We start from the raw sequence: 13,264 nt of genomic DNA, 5'->3' as shown, positions 1-13,264 counted from the left end.
CTAGATGTGTTGTTTTACATCTCATAGATGTGTTGTGTTTTACATCTCATAGACATCTCATAGTGTGTTGTGTTTTACATCTCATAGATGTTGTGTTTTACATCTCATAGACGTGTTGTGTTTTACATCTCATAGATGTGTTGTGTTTTACATCTCATAGATGTGTTGTGTTTTACATCTCATAGATGTGTTGTGTTTTACATCTCATAGATGTGTTGTGTTTTACATCTCATAGATGTGTTGTTTTACATCACCTAGATGTGTTGTTTTACATCTCCTAGATGTGTTGTTTTACATCTCCTAGATGTGTTGTGTAGATGTGTTGATGTTTTTTACATCACCTAGATGTGTTGTTTTATATCTCCTAGATGTGTTGTTTTACATCTCCTAGATGTGTTGTGTTTTACATCTCCTAGATGTGTTGTGTTTTACATCTCCTAGATGTGTTGTGTTTTACATCTCCTAGATGTGTTGTGTTTTACATCTCCTAGATGTGTTGTGTTTTACATCTCCTAGATGTGTTGTGTTTTACATCACCTAGATGTGTTGTTTTACATCTCCTAGATGTGTTGTGTTTTACATCTCCTAGATGTGTTGTGTTTTACATCTCCTAGATGTGTTGTGTTTTACATCTCCTAGATGTGTTGTGTTTTACATCTCCTAGATGTGTTGTTTTATATCTCCTAGATGTGTTGTTTTACATCTCTCTAGATGTGTTGTTTTACATCTCCTAGATGTGTTGTTTTACATCTCCTAGATGTGTTGTTTTACATCTCCTAGATGTGTTGTTTTTACATCTCCTAGATGTGTTGTTTTACATCTCCTAGATGTGTTGTTTTACATCACCTAGATGTGTTGTTTTATATCATAGATGTGTTGTTTTCTCCTAGATGTGTCTCCTAGATGTGTTGTGTTTGTTTCTCCTAGATGTGTTGTGTTTTACATCTCCTAGATGTGTTGTGTTTTTTTACACATCTCCTAGATGTGTTGTGTTTTACATCTCCTAGATGTGTTGTTTTATATCTCCTAGATGTGTTGTTTTACATCTCCTAGATGTGTTGTGTTTTACATCTCCTAGATGTGTTGTGTTTTACATCTCATAGATGTGTTGTGTTTTACATCTCCTAGATGTGTTGTTTTTACATCTCCTAGATGTGTTGTGTTTTACATCTCCTAGATGTGTTGTGTTTTACATCTCCTAGATGTGTTGTGTTTTACATCTCCTAGATGTGTTGTGATGTTTGTTTTTTACATCTCCTAGATGTGTTGTTTTACATAGATGTGTTGTGTTTTACATCTCCTAGATGTGTTGTGTTTTACATCTCATAGATGTGTTGTGTTTTACATCTCATAGATGTGTTGTGTTTTACATCTCATAGATGTGTTGTGTTTTACATCTCATAGTGTTGTGTTTTACATCTCATAGACATGTTGTGTTTTTACATCTCATAGATGTTGTGTTTTTACATCTCATAGATGTGTTGTGTTTTACATCTCATAGATGTTGTGTTTTACATCTCATAGATGTGTTGTGTTTTACATCTCATAGATGTGTTGTGTTTTACATCTCATAGATGTGTTGTGTTTTACATCTCATAGATGTGTTGTTTTACATCTCATAGATGTGTTGTGTTTTACATCTCATAGATGTGTTGTGTTTTACATCTCATAGATGTTGTGTTTTACATCTCATAGATCATAGATCTCATAGTGTTGTGTTTTACATCTCATAGATGTTGTGTTTTACATCTCATAGATGTGTTGTGTTTTACATCTCATAGATGTGTTGTGTTTTACATCTCATAGATGTGTTGTGTTTTACATCTCATAGACATGTTGTGTTTTACATCTCATAGACGTGTTGTGTTTTACATCTCATAGACGTGTTGTTTTACATCACCTAGATGTGTTGTTTTATATCTCCTAGATGTGTTGTTTTACATCACCTAGATGTGTTGTTTTACATCACCTAGATGTGTTGTTTTATATCTCCTAGATGTGTTGTTTTACATCTCCTAGATGTGTTGTGTTTTACATCTCCTAGATGTGTTGTGTTTTACATCTCCTAGATGTGTTGTGTTTTACATCTCATAGATGTGTTGTGTTTTATATCTCCTAGATGTGTTGTTTTATATCTCCTAGATGTGTTGTTTTACATCTCCTAGATGTGTTGTGTTTTACATCTCCTAGATGTGTTGTGTTTTTTACATCTCCTAGATGTGTTGTGTGTTTTTTACATCTCCTAGATGTGTTGTGATGTTTGTTTTACATCTCCTAGATGTGTTGTTTTACATCTCCTAGATGTGTTGTTTTACATCTCCTAGATGTGTTGTTTTACATCACCTAGATGTGTTGTTTTCTCCTAGATGTGTTGTTTTTACATCTCCTAGATGTGTTGTGTTTTACATCTCCTAGATGTGTTGTGTTTTACATCTCCTAGATGTGTTGTGTTTTACATCTCCTAGATGTGTTGTTTTTACATCTCCTAGATGTGTTGTCTCCTAGATGTTTTATATCTCCTAGATGTGTTGTTTTACATCTCCTAGATGTGTTGTTTTACATCTCCTAGATGTGTTTTACATCTCCTAGTGTTTTACAACTCCTAGATGTGTTGTGTTTTACATCTCCTAGATGTGTTGTGTTTTACATCTCCTAGATGTGTTGTTTTACAACTCCTAGATGTGTTGTTTTACAACTCCTAGATGTGTTGTTTTACAACTCCTAGATGTGTTGTTTTACAACTCCTAGATGTGTTGTGTTTTACATCTCCTAGATGTGTTGTTTTACATCTCCTAGATGTGTTGTTTTATATCTCCTAGATGTGTTGTTTTACAACTCCTAGATGTGTTGTATTTTACATCTCCTCGATGTGTTGTGTTTTACATCTCATAGATGTGTTGTGTTTTACATCTCATAGATGTGTTGTGTTTTACATCTCATAGATGTGTTGTGTTTTACATCTCATAGATGTGTTGTGTTTTACATCTCCTAGATGTGTTGTGTTTTACATCTCCTAGATGTGTTGTGTTTTACATCTCCTAGATGTGTTGTGTTTTACATCTCCTAGATGTGTTGTGTTTTTTTATATCTCCTAGATGTGTTTTTTTTACATCTCCTAGATGTGTTGTTTTTACATCTCCTAGATGTGTTGTTTTACATCTCCTAGATGTGTTGTTTTACATCTCCTAGATGTGTTGTTTTATATCTCCTAGATGTGTTGTTTTACATCTCCTAGATGTGTTGTGTTTTACATCTCCTAGATGTGTTTGTTTTTTACATCTCCTAGATGTGTTGTGTTTTACATCTCCTAGATGTGTTGTGTTTTACATCTCCTAGATGTGTTGTTTTACATCTCCTAGATGTGTTGTGTTTTACATCTCATAGATGTGTTGTGTTTTACATCTCCTAGATGTGTTGTTTTACATCTCCTAGATGTGTTGTTTTACATCTCCTAGATGTGTTGTGTTTTACATCTCCTAGATGTGTTGTTTTTACATCTCCTAGATGTGTTGTTTTACATCTCCTAGATGTGTTGTTTTACATCTCCTAGATGTGTTGTTTTACATCTCATCTCATAGATGTGTTGTTTTTACATCTCCTAGATGTGTTGTGTTTTACATCTCCTAGATGTGTTGTTTTACATCACCTAGATGTGTTGTTTTACATCTCCTAGATGTGTTGTTTTTACATCTCCTAGATGTGTTGTGTTTTACATCTCCTAGATGTGTTGTGTTTTACATCTCCTAGATGTGTTGTGTTTTACATCACCTAGATGTGTTGTTTTATATCTCCTAGATGTGTTGTTTTACATCTCCTAGATGTGTTGTTTTATATCTCCTAGATGTGTTGTTTTACATCTCCTAGATGTGTTGTTTTACATCTCCTAGATGTGTTGTTTTACATCTCCTAGATGTGTTGTGTTTTACATCTCCTAGATGTGTTGTTTTACATCTCATAGACGTGTTGTGTTTTACATCTCATAGACGTGTTGTGTTTTACATCTCCTAGATTGTTGTTTTACATCTCATAGATGTGTTGTGTTTTACATCTCATAGATGTTGTGTTTTACATCTCCTAGATGTTTGTGTTTTACATCTCATAGATGTGTTGTGTTTTCTCACATCTCATAGATGTTGTGTTTTACATCTCATCTGTTGTGTTTTACATCTCATAGATGTGTTGTGTTTTACATCTCATAGATGTGTTGTGTTTTACATCTCATAGACGTTTTGTTTTATCTCATAGATGTGTTGTGTTTTTTTACATCTCCTAGATGTGTTGTGTTTTACATCTCATAGATGTGTTGTGTTTTACATCTCCTAGATGTGTTGTGTTTTACATCTCCTAGACGTGTTGTGTTTTACATCTCATAGATGTGTTTGTTTTACATCTCATAGATGTGTTTTTTACATCTCATAGATGTTGTGTTTTACATCTCATAGATGTGTTGTGTTTTACATCTCATAGATGTGTTGTGTTTTACATCTCATAGATGTGTGTTGTGTTTTACATCTCATAGATGTGTTGTGTTTTTACATCTCATAGATGTGTTGTGTTTTACATCTCATAGATGTGTTGTGTTTTACATCTCATAGATGTGTTGTGTTTTACATCTCCTAGATGTGTTTTGTTTTACATCTCCTAGATGTGTTGTTTTTACATCTCCTAGATGTGTTGTGTTTTACATCTCTCTAGATGTGTTGTGTTTTACATCTCCTAGTGTGTTGTGTTTTACATCTCATAGATGTGTTGTGTTTTACATCTCCTAGATGTGTTGTGTTTTACATCTCCTAGATGTGTTGTGTTTTACATCTCCTAGATGTGTTGTGTTTTACATCTCCTAGATGTGTTGTGTTTTACATCTCCTAGATGTGTTGTTTTATATCTCCTAGATGTGTTGTTTTACATCTCCTAGATGTGTTGTGTTTTACATCTCCTAGATGTGTTGTGTTTTACATCTCCTAGATGTGTTGTGTTTTACATCTCCTAGATGTGTTGTGTTTTACATCTCATAGATGTGTTGTGTTTTACATCTCATAGATGTGTTGTGTTTTACATCTCATAGATGTGTTGTGTTTTACATCTCATAGACGTGTTGTGTTTTACATCTCATAGATGTGTTGTGTTTTACATCTCATAGATGTGTTGTGTTTTACATCTCATAGATGTGTTGTGTTTTACATCTCCTAGATGTGTTGTTTTACATCTCCTAGATGTGTTGTTTTACATCTCCTAGATGTGTTGTTTTACATCTCCTAGATGTGTTGTTTTATATCTCCTAGATGTGTTGTTTTACAACTCCTAGATGTGTTGTTTTACATCTCCTAGATGTGTTGTTTTACAACTCCTAGATGTGTTGTTTTACAACTCCTAGATGTGTTGTTTTACAACTCCTAGATGTGTTGTTTTACAACTCCTAGATGTGTTGTTTTACATCTCCTAGATGTGTTGTTTTACATCTCCTAGATGTGTTGTTTTACATCTCCTAGATGTGTTGTTTTACATCTCCTAGATGTGTTGTTTTACATCTCCTAGATGTGTTGTTTTACATCTCCTAGATGTGTTGTTTTACATCTCCTAGATGTGTTGTTTTACATCTCCTAGATGTGTTGTTTTACATCTCCTAGATGTGTTGTTTTACATCTCCTAGATGTGTTGTTTTACATCTCCTAGATGTGTTGTTTTACATCTCCTAGATGTGTTGTTTTACATCTCCTAGATGTGTTGTTTTACATCTCCTAGATGTGTTGTTTTACAACTCCTAGATGTGTGTTTTACATCTCATACATCTCTCATAGATGTGTTGTGTTTACATCTCATAGATGTGTTGTCTCATAGACGTGTTTGTTTTACATCTCATAGATGTGTGTGTTTGTTTTTTACATCTCATAGATGTGTTGTGTTTTACATCTCCTAGATGTGTTGTTTTACATCTCCTAGATGTGTTGTTTTTTTTTTACATCACCTAGATGTGTTGTTTTACATCTCCTAGATGTGTTGTTTTACATCTCCTAGATGTGTTGTTTTTACATCACCTAGATGTGTTGTTTTATATCTCATAGATGTGTTGTTTTTACATCTCCTAGATGTGTTGTGTTTTACATCTCCTAGATGTGTTGTGTTTTACATCTCCTAGATGTGTTGTTTTTACATCTCCTAGATGTGTTGTGTTTTACATCTCCTAGATGTGTTGTGTTTTACATCTCCTAGATGTGTTGTGTTTCCTAGATCTCCTAGATGTGTTTTTTACATCTCCTAGATGTGTTGTTTTATATCTCCTAGATGTGTTGTTTTACATCTCCTAGATGTGTTGTTTTACATCTCCTAGATGTGTTGTTTTACATCTCCTAGATGTGTTGTTTTACATCTCCTAGATGTGTTGTGTTTTACATCTCCTAGATGTGTTGTTTTACATCTCCTAGATGTGTTGTTTTATATCTCCTAGATGTGTTGTTTTACAACTCCTAGATGTGTTGTTTTACATCTCCTAGATGTGTTGTTTTACAACTCCTAGATGTGTTGTTTTATATCTCCTAGATGTGTTGTTTTACAACTCCTAGATGTGTTGTTTTACATCTCCTAGATGTGTTGTGTTTTACATCTCCTAGATGTGTTGTGTTTTACATCTCCTAGATGTGTTGTTTTACAACTCCTAGATGTGTTGTTTTACAACTCCTAGATGTGTTGTTTTACATCTCCTAGATGTGTTGTGTTTTACATCTCCTAGATGTGTTGTTTTATATCTCCTAGATGTGTTGTGTTTTACATCTCCTAGATGTGTTGTTTTACATCTCCTAGATGTGTTGTGTTTACATCTCCTAGATGTGTTGTTTTACTCATCACCTAGATGTGTTGTTTTTACATCACCTAGATGTGTTGTTTTACATCTCCTAGATGTGTTGTTTTTACATCTCCTAGATGTGTTGTGTTTTACATCTCCTAGATGTGTTGTTTTACATCTCCTAGATGTGTTGTGTTTTCTCATAGACATCTCAGATAGACATCTCATAGTGTTGTGTTTTACATCTCATAGATGTGTTGTGTTTTACATCTCATAGATGTGTTGTGTTTTACATCTCATAGATGTGTTGTGTTTTAGATGTGTTGTGTTTTACATCTCATAGACGTGTTGTGTTTTACATCTCATAGACGTGTTGTGTTTTACATCTCATAGATGTGTTGTGTTTTACATCTCATAGATGTGTTGTGTTTTACATCTCATAGACGTGTTGTGTTTTACATCTCATAGATGTGTTGTGTTTTACATCTCATAGATGTGTTGTGTTTTACATCTCATAGATGTGTTGTGTGTTTTACATCTCATAGATGTGTTGTGTTTTACATCTCATAGATGTGTTGTGTTTTACATCTCATAGATGTGTTGTGTTTTACATCTCATAGATGTGTTGTGTTTTACATCTCCTAGATGTGTTGTGTTTTACATCTCCTAGATGTGTTGTGTTTTTTTACATCTCCTAGATGTGTTGTGTTTTACATCTCCTAGATGTGTTGTGTTTTGTTGTGTTTACATCTCCTAGATGTGTTTTGTTTTACATCACCTAGATGTGTTGTTTTACATCTCCTAGATGTGTTGTGTTTTACATCTCCTAGATGTGTTGTTTTACATCTCCTAGATGTGTTGTGTTTTTTTACATCTCCTAGATGTGTTGTGTTTTACATCTCCTATACGTGTTGTGTTTTACATCTCATAGACGTGTTGTGTTTTACATCTCCTAGACGTGTTGTGTTTTACATCTCCTAGATGTGTTGTGTTTTACATCTCATAGACGTGTTGTGTTTTACATCTCATAGACGTGTTGTGTTTTACATCTCCTAGATGTGTTTTGTTTTACATCACCTAGATGTGTTGTTTTATATCTCCTAGATGTGTTGTGTTTTACATCTCCTAGATGTGTTGTTTTACATCTCCTAGATGTGTTGTGTTTTACATCTCCTAGATGTGTTGTGTTTTACATCTCCTATACGTGTTGTGTTTTACATCTCATAGACGTGTTGTGTTTTACATCTCATAGATGTGTTGTTTTACATCTCCTAGATGTGGTGTGTTTTACATCTCATAGATGTGTGGTTCAGGACCATCTCCAGTTAGAATCCATCAGCCTACGTCACCCTGTGCTGTAACCTGGGTGATATAGACCATCCACACTTTCTCTCTCTCTCTCACACACAGGCACGCTTGGATTACCAGGACGTGTGCTCCGGGCATGTGCTGACCAACTGGCAGGTGTCTTCACTGACATTTTCAACATGTCCCTGATTGAGTCTGTAATACCAACATGTTTCAAGCAGACCACCATAGTCCCTGTGCCCAAGAACACAAAGGCAACCTGCCTAAATGACTACAGACTCGTAGCACTCACGTCCGTAGCCATGAAGTGCTTTGAAAGGCTGGTAATGGCTCACATCAACAACATTATCCCAGAAACCCTAGACCCACTCCAATTTGCATACCACCCAAACAGATCCACAGATGATGCAATCTCTATTGCACTCCACACTGCCCATTCCCACCTGGACAAAAGGAACACTTATGTGAGAATGCTATTCCTTGACTACAGATCAGCGTTCAACACCATAGTACCCTCAAAGCTCATGACTAAGCTAAGGATCCTGTGGCTAAACACCTCCCTCTGCAAATGGAACCTGGACTTCCTGACGGGCCGCCCAAAGGTGGTGAGGGTAGGTAGCAACACATCTGCCACGCTAATGCTCAACACTGGATCCCCCCAAGGGTGCGTGCTCAGTCCCCTCCTGTACTCCCTGTTCACCCACGGCTGCATGGCCTGGTACGACTTCAAATTACACAACAGTAACCTGATGACGAGACAGCCTATAGGGAGGAGGTCAGAGACCTGGCCGGGTGGTGCCATAATAACAACCTATCCCTCAACAAATCAAGACTAAGGAGATGATTGTGGACTACAGGAAAAGGAGGACCGAGTACACCCCATTCTCATCGACGGGGCTGTAGTGGAGCAGGTTCAGAGTTTCAAGTTCCTTGGTGTCCACTGCACCAACAAACTAGAGTGGTCCAAACACACCAAGACAATCGTGAAGAGGGCACGACAAAGCCTATTCCCCCTCAGGAAACTAAAAAGATTTGGCATGGGTCCTGAGATCCTCAAAAGGTTCTACAGCTGCAACATCGAGAGCATCCTGACTGGTTGCATCACTGCCTGGTACGGCAATTGCTCAGCCTCCGACCGCAAGGCACTACAGAGGGTAGTACGTACGGCCCAGTACATCACTGGGGCAAAGCTGCCTGCCATCCAGGACCTCTACACCAGGCGGTGTCAGAGGAAGGCCCTAAGAATTGTCAAAGACCACAGCCACCCCAGTCATAGACTGTTCTCTCTACTACCGCATGGCAAGCGGTACCGGAGTGCCAAGTCTAGGACAAAAAGGCTTCTCAACAGTTTTTACCCCCAAGCCATAAGACTCCTGAACAGGTAATCAAATGGCTACCTGGACTATTTGCATTATGTGCCCCCCCAACCCCTCTTTTAGGCTGCTGCTACTCTCTGTTTATCATATATGCATAGTCACTTTAACTATACATTCATGTACATACTACCTCAATTGGCCCGACCAACCATTGCTCCCGCACATTGGCTAACCGGGCTATCTGCATTGTGTCCCACCACCCGCCACCCACCACCTGCCAACCCCTCTTTACGCTACTGCTACTCTCTGTTCATCATATATGCATAGTCACTTTAACCATATCTACATGCACATACTACCTCACTCAACCTGACTAACCGGTGTCTGTATGTAGCCTCGACACTTTAATAGCCTCACTACTGTTTAAAGCCTCACTACTGTTTTTCACTGTCTTTTTACTGTTGTTTTTATTTCTTTACTTACCTATTGTTCACCTAATACCTTTTTTGCACTATTGGTTAGAGCCTGTAAGTAAGCATTTCACTGTAAGGTGGTATTCGGCGCACGTGACAAATAAACTTTAATTTGATTTATATATTCAATCAAAACCTCAATAAAAATAAATAAAAAGTTTGATTGTCTACTTTAGAATAGTCATGTTCACAATTTCCCTGAGGGGTGTATGGAGCCAGTCAGCCAATAAGGTAGCCCTACAGGTTAGTTTGGCCAGTTTGGAGAACGCTGCAGTTTTACCACATTCTTCTTCACTGAAAAGTTGTTAAATGAATAACTCCAGTCAGAATAAGAGGTATTTACGCTCATTCAAAGACATTAGACATATGCAGGGATTTCTCCTCTCTGTATGTTTTCTGTTGTTGTTTTCTATAGGGAAGTCCAGGAAGAACCAGAGCAAAATGGTGGATTGGTTACAATGGTGATACATTCATGTGAAGTAATTATTAACTTTAGATAATATATATGCCTATTATAATTAGTTCAGTAACTAGTTCACATGAAGAAGAGAACAGAACATTGCAGTTTCCATTTCCATCAGATAAAGAGGGACAAGGAGAGGAAAGGGGAGAGTGGGGTGTGGTAATCAATGTTTAAAACCAACAGCCCATCCCTCTCTTCCTCACTCCCTCTCTCTCTCTTTCTCTGACTGTCCACCTCCTCGCACAACTTCGGTGAGTGAAAACTAAACTTAGTAAAACATGTACCTGAGTGCCTCGCTGATAAAAACCTTCAGTTTGTTTTAGCTGTGTTTATTTATGATGTGTTAGATGTGCCAAATTATACTTTCTCATCTGGTGGTTTACAACATTTATTTCTAATTGTGTGTAGTTTAATGTTGTATAGTGATTAATACATGACTGCAAAAGTATGAATGACTTCAGGGTGTGCTTTGCAACAGTTAGTAAGTGCCTGTCCACACTGTTTGTGCTCTTGAGCCAAGCTCTGCGGAGGGCGTAACTCTGTCTGCCTTTCCATTCAAACATGTGTGGTGCTACTCAGAGCACTACGCAGTTTAAATGAAAGAATCCCTCTTCTCTTCCTCCCCCTCCCCTCTCTCTCTTCCTCCCTCAATCCTTCCATAGTGCAGAACACTACCTCTTTCTATCCTCCACACCCCCCTCTCTCTCTTTCGCTCTCTCTGTCCGTACCATAAACTCTCTCTCCCCTTGCTCTGACCATTCTGTGAGTAGAGTGTGTTTCTAGTTATCAGATGGGCAGTCAGAGGGGTGGTAAGAATGTGTGTCTGGTTGGATGCCTGCTGGTCCTGGGGCAGCTGACAGTGACTCAGAGAGAGATCAGTGGAGTCCACCACAGTGACTGGGGTTGTTCCTTACAACTATAATGTTGTGCTTACCATGTTCGTACTGTGTGGTTGCTTCAACGTCCTTCTTTGACCGCACTTACTGCCATTTACACTGGAGAGGGGGGGTCAGCTAAATGAGAGATTTACATTACAGACACTTCCTTAAACTCAGAAGCTTCACACCACCTTGACTACGAGGCAGAGAAAGAGAGAAGAGAGAGGGCAACCTCCCTACATAGTGGCGAGATATGTGAAGGGACAGAGTGAAGATACACACCTTAAGCAAACAAGATAGATAGAGGGTGGAGACAGGTGAGGGGTGGGGGAGGTGCTGGGATTTCTATGTTATCGTTTGCCTGAAATTACCAACGCACCTTTCAGCCGATCCACCAATTTCCTACAATCTGTCTTTTTGTCTATGTGTCTGTCCTCTCTCTCTCTCTCTCTATATATATATATATATGTCTCTCTTTCTCTCCTTAAAATCCCCCAGAGTTAATGAGACAGACATGCAAGGGCGTTGGCTAGAGCCATGTCTGTTTGTGTTTAAACAACTCAGCCCCCTCTTCTCTTCCTTTCTCCCCTCCATATCCGCATCTCTCTCTCTTCCTTCTCTCGCCGCCTCTCTCCCTGTCTCCATCTCTTACCTCTCTCCCTCTCTAATTGCCTCTGTTGCGTTGCTCTCCATCTCTCCTCCCCCTCTCTTTCTCTTCCTTTGTGGTAGAGATGTAGAACCTGTTTGCAGTGGGGTGTGTGGGGTGTGGTGTGGTGTCTGTGTAGTTAAGTCTTTGCTGCGTGTGCAACAACCGTTAATATTCTTTAAACCCTCTATTCAACCGGAACCTTATGTTTAAACATGATTACACCAGTGCCAACACGACTTTATTTCCCAGACTTATGGAACGTATGGAATGGTAACCCGGATGTAAGATAAAAATTGATTTGAATTGATAATACTGGAAATTAATAACCTAAACTTGTACCTCCATTCTCTCTCTGTCTCTCTCTGTGTGTGCGTGCGTGCGTGTGTGCGTGTGTGACATGGTGTTGTAGTCACCATGTCACAGGTCCAGCAGGGTATGGCATTGCTCATCTCAGCCTTCCACAAGTACTCTGGCAAGGAGGGCGACAAGACGACCCTGAGCAAGGGAGAACTCAAAGATCTGCTCAACGCTGAGCTTGGAGAGATCATGGGGGTGAGTGGATCCTGGGAACAGTTCAGTTCAATCATTCTTTATTAGCAGCACAACCAAATACAATAATGCTAAAGACAGACACTATTGAAATATTGAATTGCTTGGAACATCACAAACACATGACCCACCTCATCCAATAGAATAACTTCTCTCACACCTTTATAAACACATAACAACTGTATGGATTCTAGTTTGAACTGCTGCAATCAAAGTCTCACCCATTACCTCTCTCTCTCTCGGATCATTATAACAGAAAAACACTGACCAGGCAAAGGTTGACAAGATTTTCAAAGATCTGGATGCTAACTCAGATGGCAGTGTGGATTTCCAGGAGTACGTCACACTGGTGGCCTGCCTCACCATGTTGTGCAATGAGTTCTTCACCAAGAAGTGAAACAGCTCCCCCTGCCCACTCTCCACAGAAGAGCAGCTCTTGCTCCATGAGTGAATTCATGATAAGATTAGCAAGATTCTCAATGCAGGTTCAGAGGGTCAGAGATGCAGGTTTACACACATACACAAAAAGGGTTGGGTTGATTATACACACCACACATAGACAGGTGAAGGACACAGACACTACAATGTCATGAGATGAAGAGGAAGCTCTTTTTACTTATCTAGGCAAGTCAGTTAAGAACAAATTCTTATTTTCAATGACAGGGTAGGAAGAGTGGGTTAACTGCCTGTTCAGGGCAGAACAACAGATTTGTACCTTGTCAGCTCAGGGATTTGAACTTGCAACCTTTCGGTTACTAGTGCAACTCTAACCACTAGGCTACCTTGCCGCCTTCGGTTTGTTTAAAGTGAAAAACGAAATAAACTATTTTAATATGTTTGGAAGAAA

The 13,264-nt window shown here is 38.4% G+C and overlaps 2 protein-coding genes and 1 long non-coding RNA gene across 6 annotated transcripts in view; 2 read left to right on the top strand and 1 right to left on the bottom strand.

The window, feature by feature from the left end:
- Window positions 1-12,832, top strand: part of LOC127928123 (ictacalcin-like) — a 62,884-nt gene extending 50,052 nt beyond the window's left edge. For 3 of the 4 annotated variants that reach the window (XM_052515134.1, XM_052515133.1, XM_052515132.1), the window contains exons 2-3: window positions 12,278-12,420; window positions 12,674-12,832. In XM_052515134.1, coding sequence (XP_052371094.1) covers window positions 12,283-12,420; window positions 12,674-12,814 — 279 coding nt within the window. In that variant the 5' untranslated portion in view covers window positions 12,278-12,282 and the 3' untranslated portion in view covers window positions 12,815-12,832. Of the gene's footprint in view, window positions 1-10,432; window positions 10,593-12,277; window positions 12,421-12,673 lie in introns of those variants that run through there. The other variant, XM_052515131.1, reaches the window with a different exon arrangement.
- LOC127928126 (uncharacterized) overlaps window positions 1-13,253 on the bottom strand; it is a 20,110-nt gene extending 6,857 nt beyond the window's left edge. Inside the window, exon 1 of the long non-coding RNA XR_008130488.1 lies at window positions 13,163-13,253. This is a non-coding gene — a long non-coding RNA (uncharacterized LOC127928126). The remainder of the gene's footprint in view (window positions 1-13,162) is intronic.
- LOC127928121 (ictacalcin-like) overlaps window positions 1-13,264 on the top strand; it is a 63,327-nt gene extending 50,063 nt beyond the window's left edge. The window contains exon 4 of the transcript XR_008130484.1: window positions 12,947-13,264. The gene's annotated coding sequence lies outside the window, so the exon portion shown is untranslated. The remainder of the gene's footprint in view (window positions 1-12,946) is intronic.

The sequence above is a fragment of the Oncorhynchus keta genome, unplaced genomic scaffold (genome assembly GCF_023373465.1).
Source record: "Oncorhynchus keta strain PuntledgeMale-10-30-2019 unplaced genomic scaffold, Oket_V2 Un_scaffold_2149_pilon_pilon, whole genome shotgun sequence".
NCBI lineage: Eukaryota > Metazoa > Chordata > Actinopteri > Salmoniformes > Salmonidae > Oncorhynchus > Oncorhynchus keta.
The sequence above is the reverse complement of the archived record's forward strand: the minus strand, read 5'-3'. Positions and strand labels throughout refer to the sequence as shown.